The sequence below is a fragment of the Geotrypetes seraphini genome, chromosome 4, assembly GCF_902459505.1.
Source record: "Geotrypetes seraphini chromosome 4, aGeoSer1.1, whole genome shotgun sequence".
Lineage (NCBI taxonomy): Eukaryota > Metazoa > Chordata > Amphibia > Gymnophiona > Dermophiidae > Geotrypetes > Geotrypetes seraphini.
In genome coordinates, this window is record NC_047087.1 from 18,520,393 (window position 1) to 18,538,063 (window position 17,671).

The 17,671-nt window shown below is 42.9% G+C and overlaps 1 protein-coding gene across 3 annotated transcripts in view; it reads right to left on the reverse strand.

Moving 5' to 3' along the window:
• Nucleotides 1–17,671, reverse strand: part of ATP2C2 (ATPase secretory pathway Ca2+ transporting 2) — a 265,125-nt gene that overhangs the window by 150,490 nt on the left and 96,964 nt on the right. For all 3 annotated transcript variants that reach the window (XM_033943178.1, XM_033943177.1, XM_033943175.1), the window contains 4 exons: nucleotides 11,929–12,037; nucleotides 4,707–4,856; nucleotides 4,558–4,626; nucleotides 4,377–4,452 (listed from right to left, as the gene is read on the reverse strand). In XM_033943178.1, the coding sequence (XP_033799069.1) occupies nucleotides 4,377–4,452; nucleotides 4,558–4,626; nucleotides 4,707–4,856; nucleotides 11,929–12,037 (404 nt within the window). The remainder of the gene's footprint in view (nucleotides 1–4,376; nucleotides 4,453–4,557; nucleotides 4,627–4,706; nucleotides 4,857–11,928; nucleotides 12,038–17,671) is intronic.

Genomic DNA, 17,671 nt, shown 5'->3' on the forward strand with positions numbered 1-17,671 from the left:
AGACATCCTAGACCATAGGGTTATTTCCCTTTACCCGCATGGGTTGCAGAAGAGAATTATAAGTTTTTTTCACTCCGTCTCTAGGGTACTTCACAGGGTAGCTTAGCTCCTCCCATCAGTCCATACCCAAGCATAGAGGAGTGTTACCGTCTGTGAAGTAGAGGCACCTGCAACGACAGGTTAAACAAATGTTCTGCTCAAAACAAATAAACAGTACTATTAACCGTCAACATAGGCTTCAAAGAAGCTCAGGAACTACTCCCATAACATGGAGAACATATTCACAAAACTCTCCCTAGCCCCAAAGGGCTGACCGGTCTCCACAAAACAGATAGGAGAAGCATAGGGAGACAGTCATCTGACCTGGACTCTGAAATCTGCCTGCAGGCACAGCAAGGACAGGGCGGGTGTCTAGAATGTCTCACCTATCCACTGGAAAAGAGCTTACCAGGGTAAGTATATAATCTTCTTTTCCAGTGCAATAGGTGAGACATTCTAGAACATAGGGACGTGCAAAAGCAGTCCGCCAACTAGTCAGGGTGAGCATACTGCACCAGCCTTCAAGACCGAGAACCTGAAAGCTGAGTTCTGACAGGCAGCACCATCCACTATGTAGAATCTGGCAAACGTGGGAAGAGAAAACCACTTCACTTGCAAAACTTCTCAGGAGGAAAAGATCTAGCTTCGTACCATGAAAAAGCCACATTCCTGGTAAAATGTGCCCAAACAGAACCAGGGGACTCTTTCCCTGCAAGAATGTAGGTGTATGAAATGGCTCTATGTTTCCGCCTGGAGATCGTGGCTTTAGAAGCGGGAACACCACACTTCAACAAATGAGTTAGGACAAACAGAGGGACAGTAAGACAAAACTCCTTAGTGTCCTCTAGAGAATGCAGGAGCATCTTGTGCATGCCAAGTTTCCTCAGAAGCCAATCCTGATGTTTGGAACTCATCGGCTGAAACACAGGCAAACACACTTCCTGAATGACAGGGAAAGCTGAAACAATCGTCTGCAAAAAGAAAGGAACTATCCGTAGAGAAACTTGTATTTATGAAATATGGGCAGAAGTGATGGCTATCAGAAAACAGTTGTGAGAGCCAAGTCCAGGAGAAACACATCCAGAAGAGACTCAAAAGGCACAATAGCACCATGTCAAGGTCCCAGACCGGGAACAGATGCTTAACGGGCACCCGGGACCAAAGAGCCCCTTTCAAAAACAGGTAATAACTAGATGCAACGTTAACTAGAACAGACTATCCCGAGATGGAAAACAGGACAGACCGATCCCCAGGGCACACAGAGATGCCACCGTGAGGACTTTATCCAGACCAGATCGGAGAAAGTGAAGTACCTGTGACCCTGGAGCAGAACAAAGGCCCCACCGGAGCCTGGTCACCCTCAAAGGAGAAAAGTTTCCCACGTCTTAACATAGGCAGACACCTTGGACAACTTCTTAGATTTGAGCAGTGGATCAAACACAAGCTCCGAATAGCCTGTATGATCTAAGGCCACGCGCTCATGAGCCAAGCCGGAAAAGAAAATGCAACCCGGAACTTCCATGACAACGGGCCAGAGTGAGGAGGACTGGGAAGATGCTCAGGCGCAAACTGTGTTGAACCTACAAACGCATCAGAGCCACGCACACAGTCTTTGAGGCCAGTCTGGAGCCACTAGAAGGATACGGCCTGGAGGACTCTCAAGCCACCAAACAACCTCGGCCCAGGCGGAAAGACGTAATGAAGAAAGTCTGGAGGTCACGGCTGTACTTGAGCCCCTCGCTTATGGCTAGAAGCTGCGGCTAAGAAGCATGGCACTCTTTTTTTTCCCCTCCGGCCATGGTCATGAGGACCAATGCATGGGCATGACCTCAGCGCCTCACAACCGCCTTGAAACATCTGAGGCAACAAAGTACTCTCTGGATCTACTCCTCTGGTGTCTAGAGTCTGTACGACTGATGAAGTCCGCTTGAATATAGTCCACACCGGCCACATGCACCGTAGTCAGCGTCAGCAGATGACATTCCGTCCAAAAGAAACAAAGGCGGGACTCCATCAGTTCTTCCTGAAACCTCAGCAAGTCTTTAGGGCTAGATGAATGGCCGAATGAATGGACCACTTCCTCTGTAACGGAGTCCAGTTGACCTGAAAGAGACAGTGAGCCCCACCAGTCCTGAAGGCTGGCATCCTTGGTTATCATCATCCAGAAGGCAATGTCCAACAGAATGCCCCAGCCAAGCAACTGAGGATGAAGTCTCCAAAGTCCATGGCAACTTCATGGCTAAAACATCTCAGTGGCGGCACCTAGCAGAGAGCCAGGCCTGCTGAAGAAGACTTATGAGCTCTTTCGCCCAAGGAATAACATCCAGCGAGGCAACTATGGAAGCCCAGAATTTGAAGGTAGATCATGAGTCGAAGGCGCCGACTTGTGGTTTTGTTTTCTAAGAACTTCGATATCTGTGAACACAGCTTCTGTCTCCAAGCCTCGGGCAGGTATATACGGTTCGCTGCCATATCGAACCCCCCCCCCCCCGTAAATCCAGGGACTGTGGGCAACAGATGGCTTTTGCTGAAGATGAAGCTGACAATCCAGCCCAGGTCCTCCAGAACCCGAAATACCTGTTTCACCATGGCACGCCCCGCTTCCAATGAGGGCGCTCTGAGCAACTAGTCATCCACATATGGGTGAACTTGCAACCTCCTCCTCCAATGAGCTGCCCCACCCACCAGTACAGTGATTGTTCACCCTCTCCAAGGTGAAGAGAATGAGAGAGCACTTTCTAAAGTTAGAAGGGAAAAGATTCTGTACAAACGTAAGGAAGTTCTTCACCCAGAGAGTGGTGGAGGTCTGGAACGCTCTCCCGGAGGCTGTTATAGGGGAAAGCACCCTTCAGGGATTCAAGACAAGGTTGGATAAGTTCCTACTGGAACAGAACATATGCAAGTAAGGCTAGACTCAAATAGGGCACTGGTCTTTGACCTAAGAGCCGCCGCGTGAGCGGACTGCTGGGAACGATGGACCACTGGTCTGACCAAGCAGCGGCAATTCTTATGTTCTTGACATACTACTAGAGAACATAGCCACAATTCCTCCAACTTAGCCACCTCCGCAACACATCAGAGGCCATCTTTTTTTGTCTCATCAATGCTGGACTCTCATTACAACAGACAATTAGGTCCACAAAGTCATCATAGAAATATTGATGGCAGATAAAGGCAAAATGGCCCATCCAGTCTGCCCATCCGCAGTAACCATTATCTCTTCCTCTCTTCTAAGAGATCCCACTGACTATCCCAGATTTCTTGAAATCATATACAGTCTCTGACTCCACCCACCTCTACCGGGAGACTGTTCCACGCATCTACCACCCTTTCTGTAAAAAAGTATTTCCTTAGATTACTCCTGAGCCTATCGCCTATTAACTTCATCCTATACCGTCTCATTCCAGAGCTTCCTTTTAATTGAAAGAGACTCGACTCATTCACATTTATGCCATGTAGGTATTTAAACGTAACATATAGTAGATGATGACAGATAAAGACCCGAATGGTCCATCCAGTCTGCCCAACCTGATTCAATTTAAATTTTTTTAATTTTTTCTTCTTAACCATTTCTGGGCAAGAATCCAAAGCCCTACCTGCTTGCCGCTCCGCTCCGCTCTCTTCTCTACCCCGAAAAATAATGCTGGCCATCCTGCTCGACTCTCCTGCTTGCCGCCCTGCCCTCTTCTCTGCCCCCCAAAATAATGCTGGCCACCCTGAGTAAAAAAAAGTCAAAAATAAAAAAGCAGTTCACGGACAAAAACCCCGCATGCACAGACCATCTATAGGCACAGAAGATGATCTGGGCATGCATCAGGATTGCTCAATAGCGATCCGTGTAGTCGGTGGGGGGCGATCCTCTGATCGCCCCCATTAGCATGCTGACCCGTTGTGGATCAGTCGGCCTGCCGTGAATCGGCCCCGGATCTGACACGATCGAGCAGGTTAGTGAATCGGGCCAAGAGTCTGTGGTACTAAAGTACTCATGGTGTCAGTCACTTCCACATTTTCACATATTCATATTCCACATGGGGAGATTCCCTTTGCACATGGGGAGAACTTATTAGCAAAATGAAAACCTTCAAAAATGTCCCCATAAACTGTTTGCTTAGTTATAAAGAAAGCTATATGTACATCTCTAAAAAAACAGAGACATGTAATATAAATTAAATATGAAAAATACGAATATAAGCCATGCTGTACAAACAAGGTTTGGCAAGCTAAAATATGAGATAGGCAGATATGTAATTCAATGCAAATTTTAATTTGCAATTTGTCATAAGCTTAATGTGGAAATATATTTTTAAATAATTCTTACAATCTTCACCTAAACTCACCTATAATGCCAAATGAGAATAGCGAGAGCTGCTTTCCCAGTGTATCCATGCTTTTCTGTAAAGGTGTTTTGGGCGTCTGAAAAGAAACATATGTCTTTTCAAAATGTGTAGAACATCTTCAGACAAATCATTTTTAACTACAAAACTACATGAATAAATGTAGCCATTTTGCTTTGGTTACCTCTTCCTTTTGCATCATTTTGAACACCTCACCGAACTGTGACTTTTCACCAACTCCAATAACAACACCCTGCAGCAGAAAATCATAAAAATATTTTGGTACCCAGTTTTGTGAGCAGAAAAATGCATTTTCATATGCTGTGTACTTGCCTTTCCTTTGCCATATCGCACCAGCGTTCCCATGAACACGATGTTACTTAGTGTTGTGATATCTCCAGGGTCTGGTAAGGGGCCATCAGTCTTGCAGCAGGGCTCTGTTTCACCAGTAAAGCTTGATTCATCAACAAGAAGGTCTGTAGTCTAAAACCAAGCAAAATCCAAAAGGGACTTTTCTAGGCTTCATATAGTAAGGTCAATATCCCTTCATAAACAGTTCTTAGGATGCTAATACATTGGTTCTGCAGTCACCCACACAGGAATATACAAAATAATTAAAATCTTCTCAAGACATTTTAAAAGCAAGCACAGTTCAATCTTATCCTTCCACATGATACCTAAGAGTCATAAACCTGGAAGCTCTGGCAAACCACTCATATATGGTATTGGCACATTGACATCAACAGAAAATATGACAGAGAAAGCAGAATCATACACTGAAAAAGCAGTTACTTACCTGTAACAGGTATTATCCGAGGACAGCAGGCAGATATTCTCACACGTGGGTGATGTCATCTGCGGAGCCAGGTATAGACAGTATTAAAGTGTACTGTCACTTTAAAAAAACTTTCAAAGTCTCAAGACTGCCTATACCACACATATGCTGGTGCCTTCCCGCCTGATGTTGGCTTGCCGTTCAGTAAAAAAAAAAAAGCTAAGAAGCCAACTAGGGGAGGTGGGCGTATTGTGAGAATATCTACCTGCTGTCCTCAGATAACACTCGTTACAGGTAAAGTAACTGTGATTTATTCCAGGGCAAGCAGGCAGCATATTTTCACACTTGGGACTCTGAAGCTGCAGGATCACAATTCTGAGCCTGGCAAAATAAAAAAGGGTTGGAGGAAAGTTAGCATTTAAATAGAGAATAAATTTTGCAGAACTGTTGGCCGAACTGACTATCCCATCTAGAATGATTCTTCAAACGATAATGGGATGTAAAGGTATGAATTAAGAACTAAGTAGCTGCTTTACATATGTCCTCAATGGGAGGACTGAAGTGGGTTACTAAAGTGGCCAATGCTCGAACTTTATGTGCAGTGACATGGCCTTCAAGCATCAGCCCAGTCTGAGCATAGCAAAAGGAGATACAGTCAGCAAGTTATGTAGAGATGGTTCTCTTGGTGATAGGAGCTCCAAGTCTGTTAGGATCAAAGGACACAAATAGTTGAGTAGAAGCTCCACAAGTCTTTGTTCGAACTAAATAATGAGCAATGAGCAAGAACACATTTACAGTTCAATGTGTAGAGGGGAGATTCACTAGGGGGAGAGTGTGGTCTTAGAAAGAAGACAGGAAGAACTATAGACTGGTTCAGATGAAATTCTGAGACGACCTTCAGGAGGAGCTTCGGATTTATTTATTTAGATTTTTATCCCATCCTCCCAGTAGCTCAGAATGGCCTACAAGCAAACATTCACAGTGGAGTACATTTGGACAATACAAAGACTATATGGTAGTTTAAGTACAAGGAATATATGGCAATTTAAGTACAGGTTAAGAATGGACTATACAGCAATTTAAGTACAGGTTAAGAATGGAGAAGAGAGGGTAGAAGGGAGGGGGAGTTTGGGGTGGGTGAGGGGTAGATTGTGGTTGTAATTTTAGTTGAAGAGGAGGGTCTTTACCGCTTTATGCAAGGTCATCAATGAGTTCTGTAATTTAATTTGAGGGGGGAGTTGGTTCCAGAGTTGGGGGATGAAGTGGCTGTAAGAGCTTTTGCGGGCGGTTTCTGACAGGAGGGATCTTCCTGGGGGGATGCATAGGCGTTTCTCCATTTACGAGCGGAGGGGGCAGGTGGGGGTATACAGGGTTAGCTTGGATTCTATGTAGGCAGGGGTGGTGGCGTAAATTTTTTTTTATGTGCTATTACCAGGGCCTTGAATGCGCAACGTTGGTTAATTGGAAGCCAGTGCTTTGCACAGAGGGCTGGGGAGATGGGATCGCAGTAGTTGAGGCCGTGTAGGAGGCGGACTGCTGCATTTTGTACCCGTTGGAGGCGCTTGAGATCTTTCTTGGTTACTGCATTAAATAGGGAGTTGCAGTTATCCATCCTGGAGAGACATAGGCGTAGAGGAGTTGGACTAGGTCAGGTGTGGAGATGTAGGGATTGATCCTTCACAGTTGGCGGAGGTAGTAGAAGGAGGTAGAGACTACTTGAGATATGTGGGTGGACAGGGACAGGTGGCCGTCTAATGTTATTCCTAGGCTGCGTACTTGATCTGCTGCTGTTTGTAGGGTGGAGTCCCATGAGTGTTGGGCATGTGTATTTGGTACTTTTTTTCCTGATCCATAAAAGTTCGGTCTTGGAGGCGTTCAGCTGTAGTTTGAGTACAAAGAACCACCCTAATGTGGTAGATTGTTGTATAAGGTGGCTCTGATACAAGTGCTTGAAGTTCACTGACTCAATGTGCAGATGTGATGCAGACTAAGAATACTACTTTCCAAGTGAGATGTTTGAAAGATGAAGTTGCAAGTGGTTCAAACAGAGGCTTCATCAGTGTGGAAAGTATGACATTAAGATCCCAAGCAACTGTAGGATGTTTGATGAGTGGTTTGATATGCAGAAGACCTTTCATGAAATCTGAAAACTACAGGATGTGTTGATAAAGGCTTTCTATCCAGAAGGGAATGAAAAGCTGTAATAGCACCGAGATGAACTCTGATTGAAGCAGTCTTGAAACCAGAGTCAGAGAGGTGTAGGAGGTAGTCCAGAACCGATGAGAGAGGACAACTGATTGGATCCAACAAATTTGTCTTGCACCAGACTGTGAAGTTAGTCCACTTAAAGTGATGACATTGTTGTGTGGAAGATTTTCTAGAGGCTTCAATGATGACTGACACTGGTAGCGAAAGTGGGTAAGCATCTATCCCTTGGGAGATAGATACCATGCTGTGAGTGCTAATAAACGTAGGATGGGAGGGAGTAGAGATCCTTCGTTCTGTGTCAGTAACTTTGGAAAGATTTGAAGTGTGATGGACTTCTGTACACTGTACAGTAGGAGGAGAGGAAACCATGGTTGATGTGGCCATCGAGGTGTTATGACTATCATAATGGCTTGGTCTCGGCAAAGTTTGAGTTTTTCCAAGAGGAATTGGAGGGAAAGCATAAAGCACAGTTACTTACCGTAACAGGTGTTATCCAGGGACAGCAGGCAGATATTCTCACATGTAGGTGACGTCCTCTACGGAGCCCCAGTACAGACAGCTTTAAAAGTGCATCGCCACTTTAAGAACTTAAGAAAGTTTGCAAACTGCCCGCACCGCGCATGTGCGAGTGCCTTCTCACCAGATGTTGTCTCGTGGTACCTCAGTTCTGTAAGCAAGTTAAAAAGCCAACCAGAGGAAGGTGGGTGGGTTGTGAAAATATCTGCCTGCTGTCCCTGGATAACACCTGTTACGGAAAGTAACTGTGCTTTATCCCAGGACAAGCAGGCAGCATATTTTCACATGTGGGACTCCCTAGCTTACTAGAATGGGGTGGAGGGAGTAGTGTTGGCCATTAGAAAAATAAATTTTGCAATACTGCTTGGACGAAGTAATCATCTTGTCTGGAATAAGATTCCAGACAGTAGTGAGATGTGAATTTATGAACTGAGTACCAAGTAGCAGCTTTACTGATTTCATCAATAGGAGTGGAACATAAAAAGCAACTGAAGCTGCCATTTCTCGGTATATGTGGGCTGTGACACGACTCCCCAGTTGCAGCCCAGCCTGAGCATACCAGAAGGTGATACAAGCCGCCAACCAGGTAGAAATAGTTCTTTTGGATACAGGACATCTCAACTTATTAGGATCGAATGAGACAAAGAATTGAGGAGATGTCCTATGAGGTTGAGTACGCTGTAAGTAGTAGGTCAAAGCTCAATTACAGTCCAAAGTATGAAGAGCTGTTTCTCCAGGGTGAGAATGAGACTTGGGAAAAGAAACACTGGAAGCAAAATGGATGGATTGAGATAGAATTCAGTGACTAACTTTGGAAGGAACTTTAGATGAATGTGAAGCACCACTTTGTCATGATGAAACACTGTGAACGGTGGATCTGGCACCAGTGCCTGAAGTTCATTTACTTTTCAAGCACATGTAAGAGAGATGAGAAAAAAACCACTTTCCAAGTGAGATATTTAAGATGAGCCGAGGACATTGGTTCAAAAGGAGGTTTCATTAGTCTAGCAAGGACCACATTAAGATTCCAAACTACTGGAGGTGATTTGAGAGGTTTGACGTTGAAAAGTCCTTTCATAAATCTGGATACAAGAGGATGAGCAGTGAGTTTTCCATCAACTGGTCTATGAAAAGCGTTGATAGCACTGGGATGAACTCTAATCGAAGCGGTCTTGAGGCCTGAATTGGATAAATGCAGAAAGTAATCCAATACTGAAGATACAGAGGTGGATTTAGCATCATGATGATGAAGAGTAGACCACGAGGAAAACCGTTTCAATTTCTGCTTATAACACTGTTGCGTAGACAGTTTTCTTGATGCTTCTAAAATAAGTCTGACAGGCTGGAAAAGATGAAGGTCAGCCAATGTCAGCCCAAGAGGTACCAAGCTGCCAGATGCAATGACTGAAGATTGGGATGCAGAAGAGATCCGTGACTCTGCATGAGAAGAGATGGATAAATCTGAAGAGGGATTGGTTCCTTAATACTGAGTTGAAGTAGAAGGGAAAACCACGGTTGTCTGGGCCACCGAGGAACTATGAGAATCATAGTGGCCTCCTCCCATTTGAGCTTGATAAGCTTCTTGAGGATGAGAGGGATTGGAGGAAACATAGAGAAACTTGTGCGTCCAATCCAGTAAAAAAGCATCTGCTTCTAGCCGTTGGGGAGAGTACTGCCTGGAGCAAAACTGGGACAGCTTGTGATTGAGGAGGGATGCAAACAAGTCTATCTGAGGAGTCCCCCACTGAGAGAAGATGTGATGCAGAATTGCAGAGTTAAGCGTCCACTCGTGTGGTTAAAGAAACTTGCTGAGTTTGTCTGCAAGAGAATTCTTTTCTCCTTGAATGTATATTGCTTTCAGGAATATGTTGTGAGCAATTGCCCAGGGCCTCCTGACAAAGACGGTGAGAGCCTGTGCCGCCCTGCTTGTTTATGTAATACAGGGCAACCTAATTATCCGTGAAGATAAGGACGTGGTTAATGCGAAGAACGTCCAGATGAGATCCTCAAGCATAGATGGACGAGTCCATTGTCAGAACCTTCTGATGTGGAGGTGTGTGGAACAACAACCCTCTGGAAAGATTGGAAGAGCTCATCTACCACTGCAGAGATTGTCGAAGTGAAGGAGTAACGGTAATGTGTTGAGACAGTGGGTCGAGAGCTTGAGACCACTAAGATGCGAGAGTCCATTGAGGAGTCCTGAGATGAAGTCTAGCAAATGGAGTAACATGGACCGTGGAAGCCATGAGACCCATGAGTGATGGCAGGTGAGAAGTCTGAGTGCAAAGCTGAATCAAAATTTCTAGTCTTTGCTGAGGGAATAATGTCTAGCAGAGCTCTGATAAACTGCAGATTCTGAGAGGGCTGAAGTTGGGATTTGGGAAAATTGATTTCGAACCCCAACTGCTGAAGGAAGAAAATTGTTAAGCAAGTCGCTGCAATCACCCCTTGAGAAGTTGGATCTTTGATCAGCCAATCGTCCAGATAAGGGAACACCTGGAGTCCTCAATGGCCCTGCCACTATCACCAGGCACTTGGTGAATACTCTGGGAGAAGATGCAAGGCCAAAAGGCAGAACCTTGTATTGATAATGGTGCTGTGCCACCTGAAATCTGAGGAATTTCCTGGAGGTCACTGGAATGCGAGTATAAGCCTCATTGAGATCTAAAGAGCATAGCTAATCGTTGCGATCTAAGAGGAGATATAAAGTTGCCAGGGACAACATCCAAAACTTTTCTTTCACTAGAAATCTGTTGAGGCCCCTGAGGTCTAAGATTGTTGAGGTCTAAGACTGGACATAGACCTCCCGTCTTCTTTAGGATGAGAAAATACTGTGAGTAAAACCCCTGGTTTCTCTGGGCATGTATCAAGTTAGGATAAAAACTTGTATTGTAAACTTGTACAGAAATTATGTATGTTAAACCTATAACCCGTTCTGAGCTCTTTGGGGACAATGGGCTAGAAAACGAATTAAATAAATAAATAAATAAGTGTGGTTTTTTTAAATGTGTGTAGGACCTATGGAGTGGAACAAATTACCTGTGTATTTACGACAGTTGAAAGACCTGCAGGAATTTAATTAAATGTTAAAAAAGCATTTGTTTTGCATTATGAAATATGGTACTCAGTGATATGTAATAACTTAAGAAGTTCTTGATCAAGTGGTTGGAGGTGGAGGCTCCTGATTATTCTCTCTGGCGCTGGCGCCTGATCACGTTCCTGATGTGGGAACGCAGGGGAATGCAGGATTTCTCATTGCTTGGGTGAGCATTTCAACGCACCTGGGAACCCTTTTGGAATACAACGACACCAGCGGCTCGTAGTCGATTACTGAACTGTTAACTTGTTGTTCTTGTCATGTTACTCGGATCCTTGTCACTAGATGCATGTTTGTTTTCCTCTCTCCTTTTGGGTAACTTTTCCCCACAGTAGCTTGAAGGAGGACTGGGGGGGTTGGGGGGGTGAGGTGTGGTTTGGTACTTGCTGAAACTCTGAGCTGATTTTGCTGTATTACTGTGTTCTCTGTTTGCTGTTCTTGTTGGGCTCAATACAATATATTTGACAATAACTTAAGAAGTTGTCAGGAAGGTATCTGCTCTGTAAAATGAAGTATAAGATGCCTGGGTCTTTAAGGCAAGCAGTTTTTGTTAATTGTTGGTGTATGGATTTTAATTGTTTTACTGTGTATGTATGTTTATGTAATCCGCTTTGGGCAAAGGCAGACTAGAAATGACAATAAACTAAACTAAATATGGTTGCCTGCTTAATGCAAACTGGGTATTTCGTTTGTGGGCAGAGACAATGATATAATTCTATGCAATAAGCTTTTCTTTATTTAAAAAAAAAAAAGAGTTCCAGTGAGTAAAATGCACCAGTACTGTGCTGCTCTTGACCCAGGTGGCAACAGTATACCTGGAATGGTCACAATATTTAACAGCTCTGCCATATTTCAGAGTCACACACAGGCTTTGCATTTTTTTCTGAATGCTTCCACTGCTCTGGAGTTGAGCTGTAGCCTGAACTTTTGCCAGTGTGTAAATTTAAGAGATGTCTCACCTCAACAAGCCTTATGTCAGCAGGGACTCTGTCACCGACTGAGAGACATACAACGTCCCCAGGGACAAGTTCCCGTGCGAAGAGATGCTGCAGCTTTCCTTCCCGGATGCTGTGGGGTAAGGAAGACGAAAACTTACATTAGAAGCGATAGGTACAAATTGCAAATGAAGGCAGATTAACAGTAAAAGCTTTCAACTCCTAACTCCCACTCACCGTAAAATACTTATGGCCATCCTATCATTCTCTCTGCAATAAACTCCCCAACCCTATGTGTCCTGTCTGTTTGTCCAAATTAGATTGTAAGCCCTTCTGTGCAGGGACCGTCTATTGCATGTTAAATGTACAGCTCTGTGTAAGCCTTTCAGTACTATAGAAATGATAAATAGTGGTAGTGGAAGTAATTTCAGAAATCTTGTTATCTAATTAATTGAAAAGAAAATTTTTAAAAAGTTTATCAGAATACCTTTTGCCATTAAACCAATATTTTAAGTTTCTCTATCTACTACTGGCAGATCTGATCAGGAGGTGGTGGTGGCGATGGGATGAGGCCTGAGGCAAATCAGCCTCTATAAGGCTTCCCCCTAACCAAATCCTCTCCTCCTTCCTCCCACCAGTAAAGAGAGCCATGTGTCTTGATTAGGTATATCTCCTCTTCTGCTGGCTTCAAGCTAAAGCCTGAACTGTGCAATGTCCCTGAAATCTTACTGGACACAACATTCCTGCACAATTCTTACTTTAAGTTAAAGCAAACTTAGGTTATAAATGCTGCTCTTTCTCCTGCCAGCATAGAGGAGGAAGGGAGAAAGATTATGATCAAAAAGCAGGATATTGAAGGCAGCTGCTCTTGACCACCTTTTCTGGATACATCGAAAGGTCAGTATTAGAACTGAAATAAAGAAGTAAGCCATTAAAAGGCTTGTATGAGCAAAGCTGCTTACCTGTAACAAGGGCTCTCCATAGACAGCAGGGAAATACAGACATACATCACCCTGTCTTCCAGTGATAGTACTCTCACATATCCTACAAAAATGGTCTTTGAAGAGGTTCTCCTAAGCATGCATGAGGATTCCCAGGCTGACTCATTCCTCTCCTACTCTCTCCTCAGTGTATGTCTTAGCTACTGATGGAGTGTGTGCAAGGTGAATGGGAGTACGTCACTATTCCCCTGCTTGCTACAAAGAATTCCCATTACAGGACGGCATTTTTACTTTCTTTTTTTTCTAAATTCTTTATTCATTTTTTCATCTTACAACAAGTACACAATATTACATCATTTAAAACTTTTACACATCACTTGAATTTCTTTCTATTGTCATCATAAATATATAAATTTATTCCCTCCCCACCCACCCTTCCCTCAAATATTTCAATCAAAAATATTATATAAATATTGTATTCTTATCTATTGGTTAACCTTTAAATAGAACTTTATATCATCCCCCCTATGTATAAATATACTGTCAGTGGAAAATGATGTCTAATCATTACAATAATTTGCCAATGGCCCCCAGATCTTTGAAAAATTATTATAATTATGGGGGGCGTGGCTTGGTCGTGCATGAAAACGGGTCAGGTAGTGGGTGAGCTCCATGCTTACAGATTACTAAAAATTTAATAAGTCGCTTGTAAGTTGTTTAGTTTGCCTGAAAAAGAGATTAGCGCAAGTATGGCTTCAGGGAAACAAACAAAAAATGACTCGACGCTTGGCAATACCGGTAGTGCAAAAAGATTGAAGCCAGAGCCGGAAACTCCTCTAAAGACGCCAGTATCAAAAGGAGCCAACAGTGAAGTTATGAGAGAATTTAAGAAAATAAAAGAAATTGTGTTGGCAACTGCTAAAAAGGTAAACGATCTGACAGATGAAGTGGCTACTCTAAATAAAAGAATGGAACTGTTGGCAATAAAAACAAGTCAGTTAGCGAAAAAATGGAAGCAACGGAAATAGAATTAATACAAACTAAACAAGATCGGATAAAAATTGAGGCGCTTACCCAGGAGCTGGAAAACTGCTCAAACTGTGAGGAGGAGGAGTAATTTGAGAATACTAGAGCTATCGGAAGGGGTGGAGAAAGGTAATCCAATTTCCTTTCTGGAGAACTTTATACCTAAAGTGCTGCCTATTAAAACAAAGTTCCCTCTTGAGATCGAGAGGGCACACAGAATACTGGCAAGAAGGTCAGATAGGCAAACGGGTCCACGGCCATTAATATTTAAATTATTAAGGCATCAGCAGGTGATTGAAATTTTTCAACTGGCAAAGCAAAACAAGAATTTAAAATGCCAAGATGCCCGTATTCATATAGTGCCCGATTTTGCTAAAAACACAGCAAATAGGAGGAAAAGATTTTTAGATCTCAGGCCACAATTTCGAGCCATGGGGGCCAAATACAGGCTTCTATATCCTGCAATTATGAAGATCACGATTGAAAATAAAACTTTTACTTTTGACGATCCAGGAAAATTGCAAGATTTTTTACAACAGAGAGAGCAACCAATGTCTCCTCAATTTCTTCAAAGGAGGTCTGAATTGCAATTTAATATGTTAAAGGTTTTTTTTTTCTTCTGCCGACTACTATTTTAAGTTAATTTTAAAGGATGTTTCATGCTATTTGAACATATATTCAATTATATAAAACCCGAGGTAATTGAAAGAGAATGCTATGGTTTAAATTTGTTTTAAACTTTTTATTCAACGGATGCAGTGAGCATTGGAATGTCTGCATCGGATTCCATGTTACAGTAGTACTTAAAGACTAATGTCTTGATTAGAGCCAAAAAGCATTTGTTACTTTACTTAAAGAAATACATGAATTAAACAGTGCAGTGACCAGAGGGACATGAAGCCTAAGGAAGATAATATATCGCTTCTGCAGCAGATCAATTTAAGAAGTTAAAATTGCTCTATCGGCATAACTATGTCACTTATTTCAATTGCTTTGAGATGGATGATGATTTTTCTCAGAGGATTGATCTGTGCTCCCAATAACTAGAAAAAGCCAGGAAAAGTGAAGCAGAGGAATAGCAGAAATCAATATCAGCTTAATACAAGGAAATTGCTGCAATAATATTAAATATAGAGAGCTGGATGACAATGTAAAAAAGGATCTCAAAATGACATTTCCAGCCCTGAAAAGGCAATGAATGAGAGAGGATTGAAAGAAAAGGGAATTAAAAGGTTTTTGAATTCAGCTAAGTAACTCTTTCCAAGACATTGGGATGGTTCTAATTTTGGTGTCCTTGAAACGTGTGATTTGTATCAATTGATTTTTTTATAAGAAATAGTATTTTGCTTACTTTGAATGCAGTGATAATAGTAACTGTTAGTTTTTGGATGCCTTTAGCAATTTTCTCTTTTTGTTACTCATTACTTACAAGATAAAAAGCCAGAAGAGTTTTCTAGATTAATGTGCAATACAGATGTAAGATTTCCATACTCATAGCTTCGTTTTCTTTAATGCTCATTAGAGTTTTATTGGAAGTGGGGTGTTTTGTGGGTTTTTTTTGCTGTACTTCCTTATATATTGAGATATCCTTACATTAAATATATAAAATCGATTTTAAAGTTTGACTACAAATATTCCTCATAAATGTTGGAAAGGATTGTAAGGTATAATAGATGTATAAAATTTATATGAAATTTATAAAAGATAATTCTATAAATTATATTCATTTAAGCATACTTTCATTAAATTGATTAAATGTGATGTACATTATATGACTTTTTTAAAAGAAAGGAAAGGAAGGGAAAAGAAAAAAAAAAAAAGGAAGGAAGAAGAAAGGAAAAGGGAAGGAAGAAAGTAAGGAAGGGAAGAAGAGGGGAAAGGGAAGAAAAGGAAAGAAAGAAAGAAAAAAGAAAAAAGTAAAATATATTTGGCTAAATGAAATTTTCGTTTTATAAAATATTGCTATAATAATTAGATATTAAGTTAGTTTACATGTGTTATTCATTGCAATAATGCATTGAAAGCACAGTTACTTACCGTAACAGGTGTTATCCAGGGACAGCAGGCAGATATTCTTGACTGATGGGTGACGGCACCGACGGAGCCCCGGTACGGACAATTTTAGAGTGATTGCACTCTAAGAACTTTTTAGAAAGTTCTAGCTCGGCCGCACCGCGCACGCGCGAGTGCCTTCCCGCCCGACAGAGGCGCGCGGTCCCTCAGTTAGTATAAGCCAGCTAAGAAGCCAACCCGGGGAGGTGGGTGGGACGCAAGAATATCTGCCTGCTGTCCCTGGATAACACCTGTTACGGTAAGTAACTGTGCTTTATCCCAGGACAAGCAGGCAGCTATTCTTGACTGATGGGTGACCTCTAAGCTAACAAAAAGAGGGATGGAGGGAAGGTTGGCCATTAAGAAAACAAATTTTGTAATACAGATTGGCCGAAGTGACCATCCCTTCTGGAGAATGCATCCAGACAATAATGAGATGTAAAAGTGTGAACTGAGGACCAAGTAGCAGCTTTGCAGATTTCCTCAATAGGAGTGGAACGGAGGAAAGCTACAGATGCTGCCATTGCTCTGACTCTATGGGCCGTGACAGAACCTTCCAGTGTCAGTCCGGACTGAGCATAACAGAAAGAAATGCACGCTGCTAGCCAATTAGACAACGTGCGTTTAGAAACAGGACGTCCCAATTTGTTCGGATCAAAGGACAGAAAAAGTTGGGGAACTGATCTGTGGGGTTTCGTACGCTCCAGATAGTAAGCAAGAGCCCTTTTACAATCCAAAGTATGCAGAGCTTGTTCCCCAGAATGGGAATGAGGTTTGGGAAAGAAAACCGGTAGAACAATGGATTGGTTGAGATGAAATTCCGAGACAACCTTGGGGAGAAACTTTGGATGTGTACGCAAAACCACCTTGTCATGATGAAAGACCGTAAAAGGTGGATCTGCAACCAGTGCATGAAGCTCACTGACTCTCCTGGCAGAGGTAAGAGCAATAAGGAAAAGTACCTTCCAAGTGAGAAATTTGAAAGGAGAAGTAGCTAAAGGTTCAAATGGAGGCTTCATTAAAGCTGAAAGAACCACATTGAGATCCCAGATAACCGGAGGGGCTTTAAGAGGTGGTTTCACATTGAAAAGCCCACGCATGAACCTGGATACCAGGGGATGAGCTGAAAGAAGTTTTCCATGGACTGGCTCATGAAAAGCTGCAATGGCACTGAGGTGGACCCTGATGGAAGAGGACTTCAGGCCAGAATCAGACAAAGAAAGAAGATAATCCAACAACGTCTCCACTGCTAGGGAAGTGGGATCAAGATGATGAAGAAGACACCAGGAAGAAAATCTTGTCCACTTTTGATGGTAACATTGTAGAGTGGCTGGTTTCCTGGAGGCATCCAGAATGGAACGAACGGGCTGAGACAAAAGAGTATCAGTCGAGTTCAGCCCGAGAGATACCAAGCCATCAGGTGTAGAGACTGGAGGTTGGGATGCAGAAGGGTTCCCTGCTGTTGCGTAAGCAGAGAAGGAAACAGAGGAAGAAGAAAAGGTTCCCTGGAACTGAGTTGAAGTAGAAGGGAGAACCAATGTTGCCTGGGCCACCTCGGAGCAATCAGAATCATGGTGGCTCGTTCCCTCTTGAGCTTGAACAAGGTTCTCAACATGAGAGGCAGAGGAGGGAAGGCGTACAGGAACAGATTCGACCAGTCGAGGAGAAAAGCATCTGCTGTTAGACGGTGCGGAGAGTAAAGTCTGGAGCAGAATAGGGGCAGCTGATGATTGTGAGGAGCTGCAAAG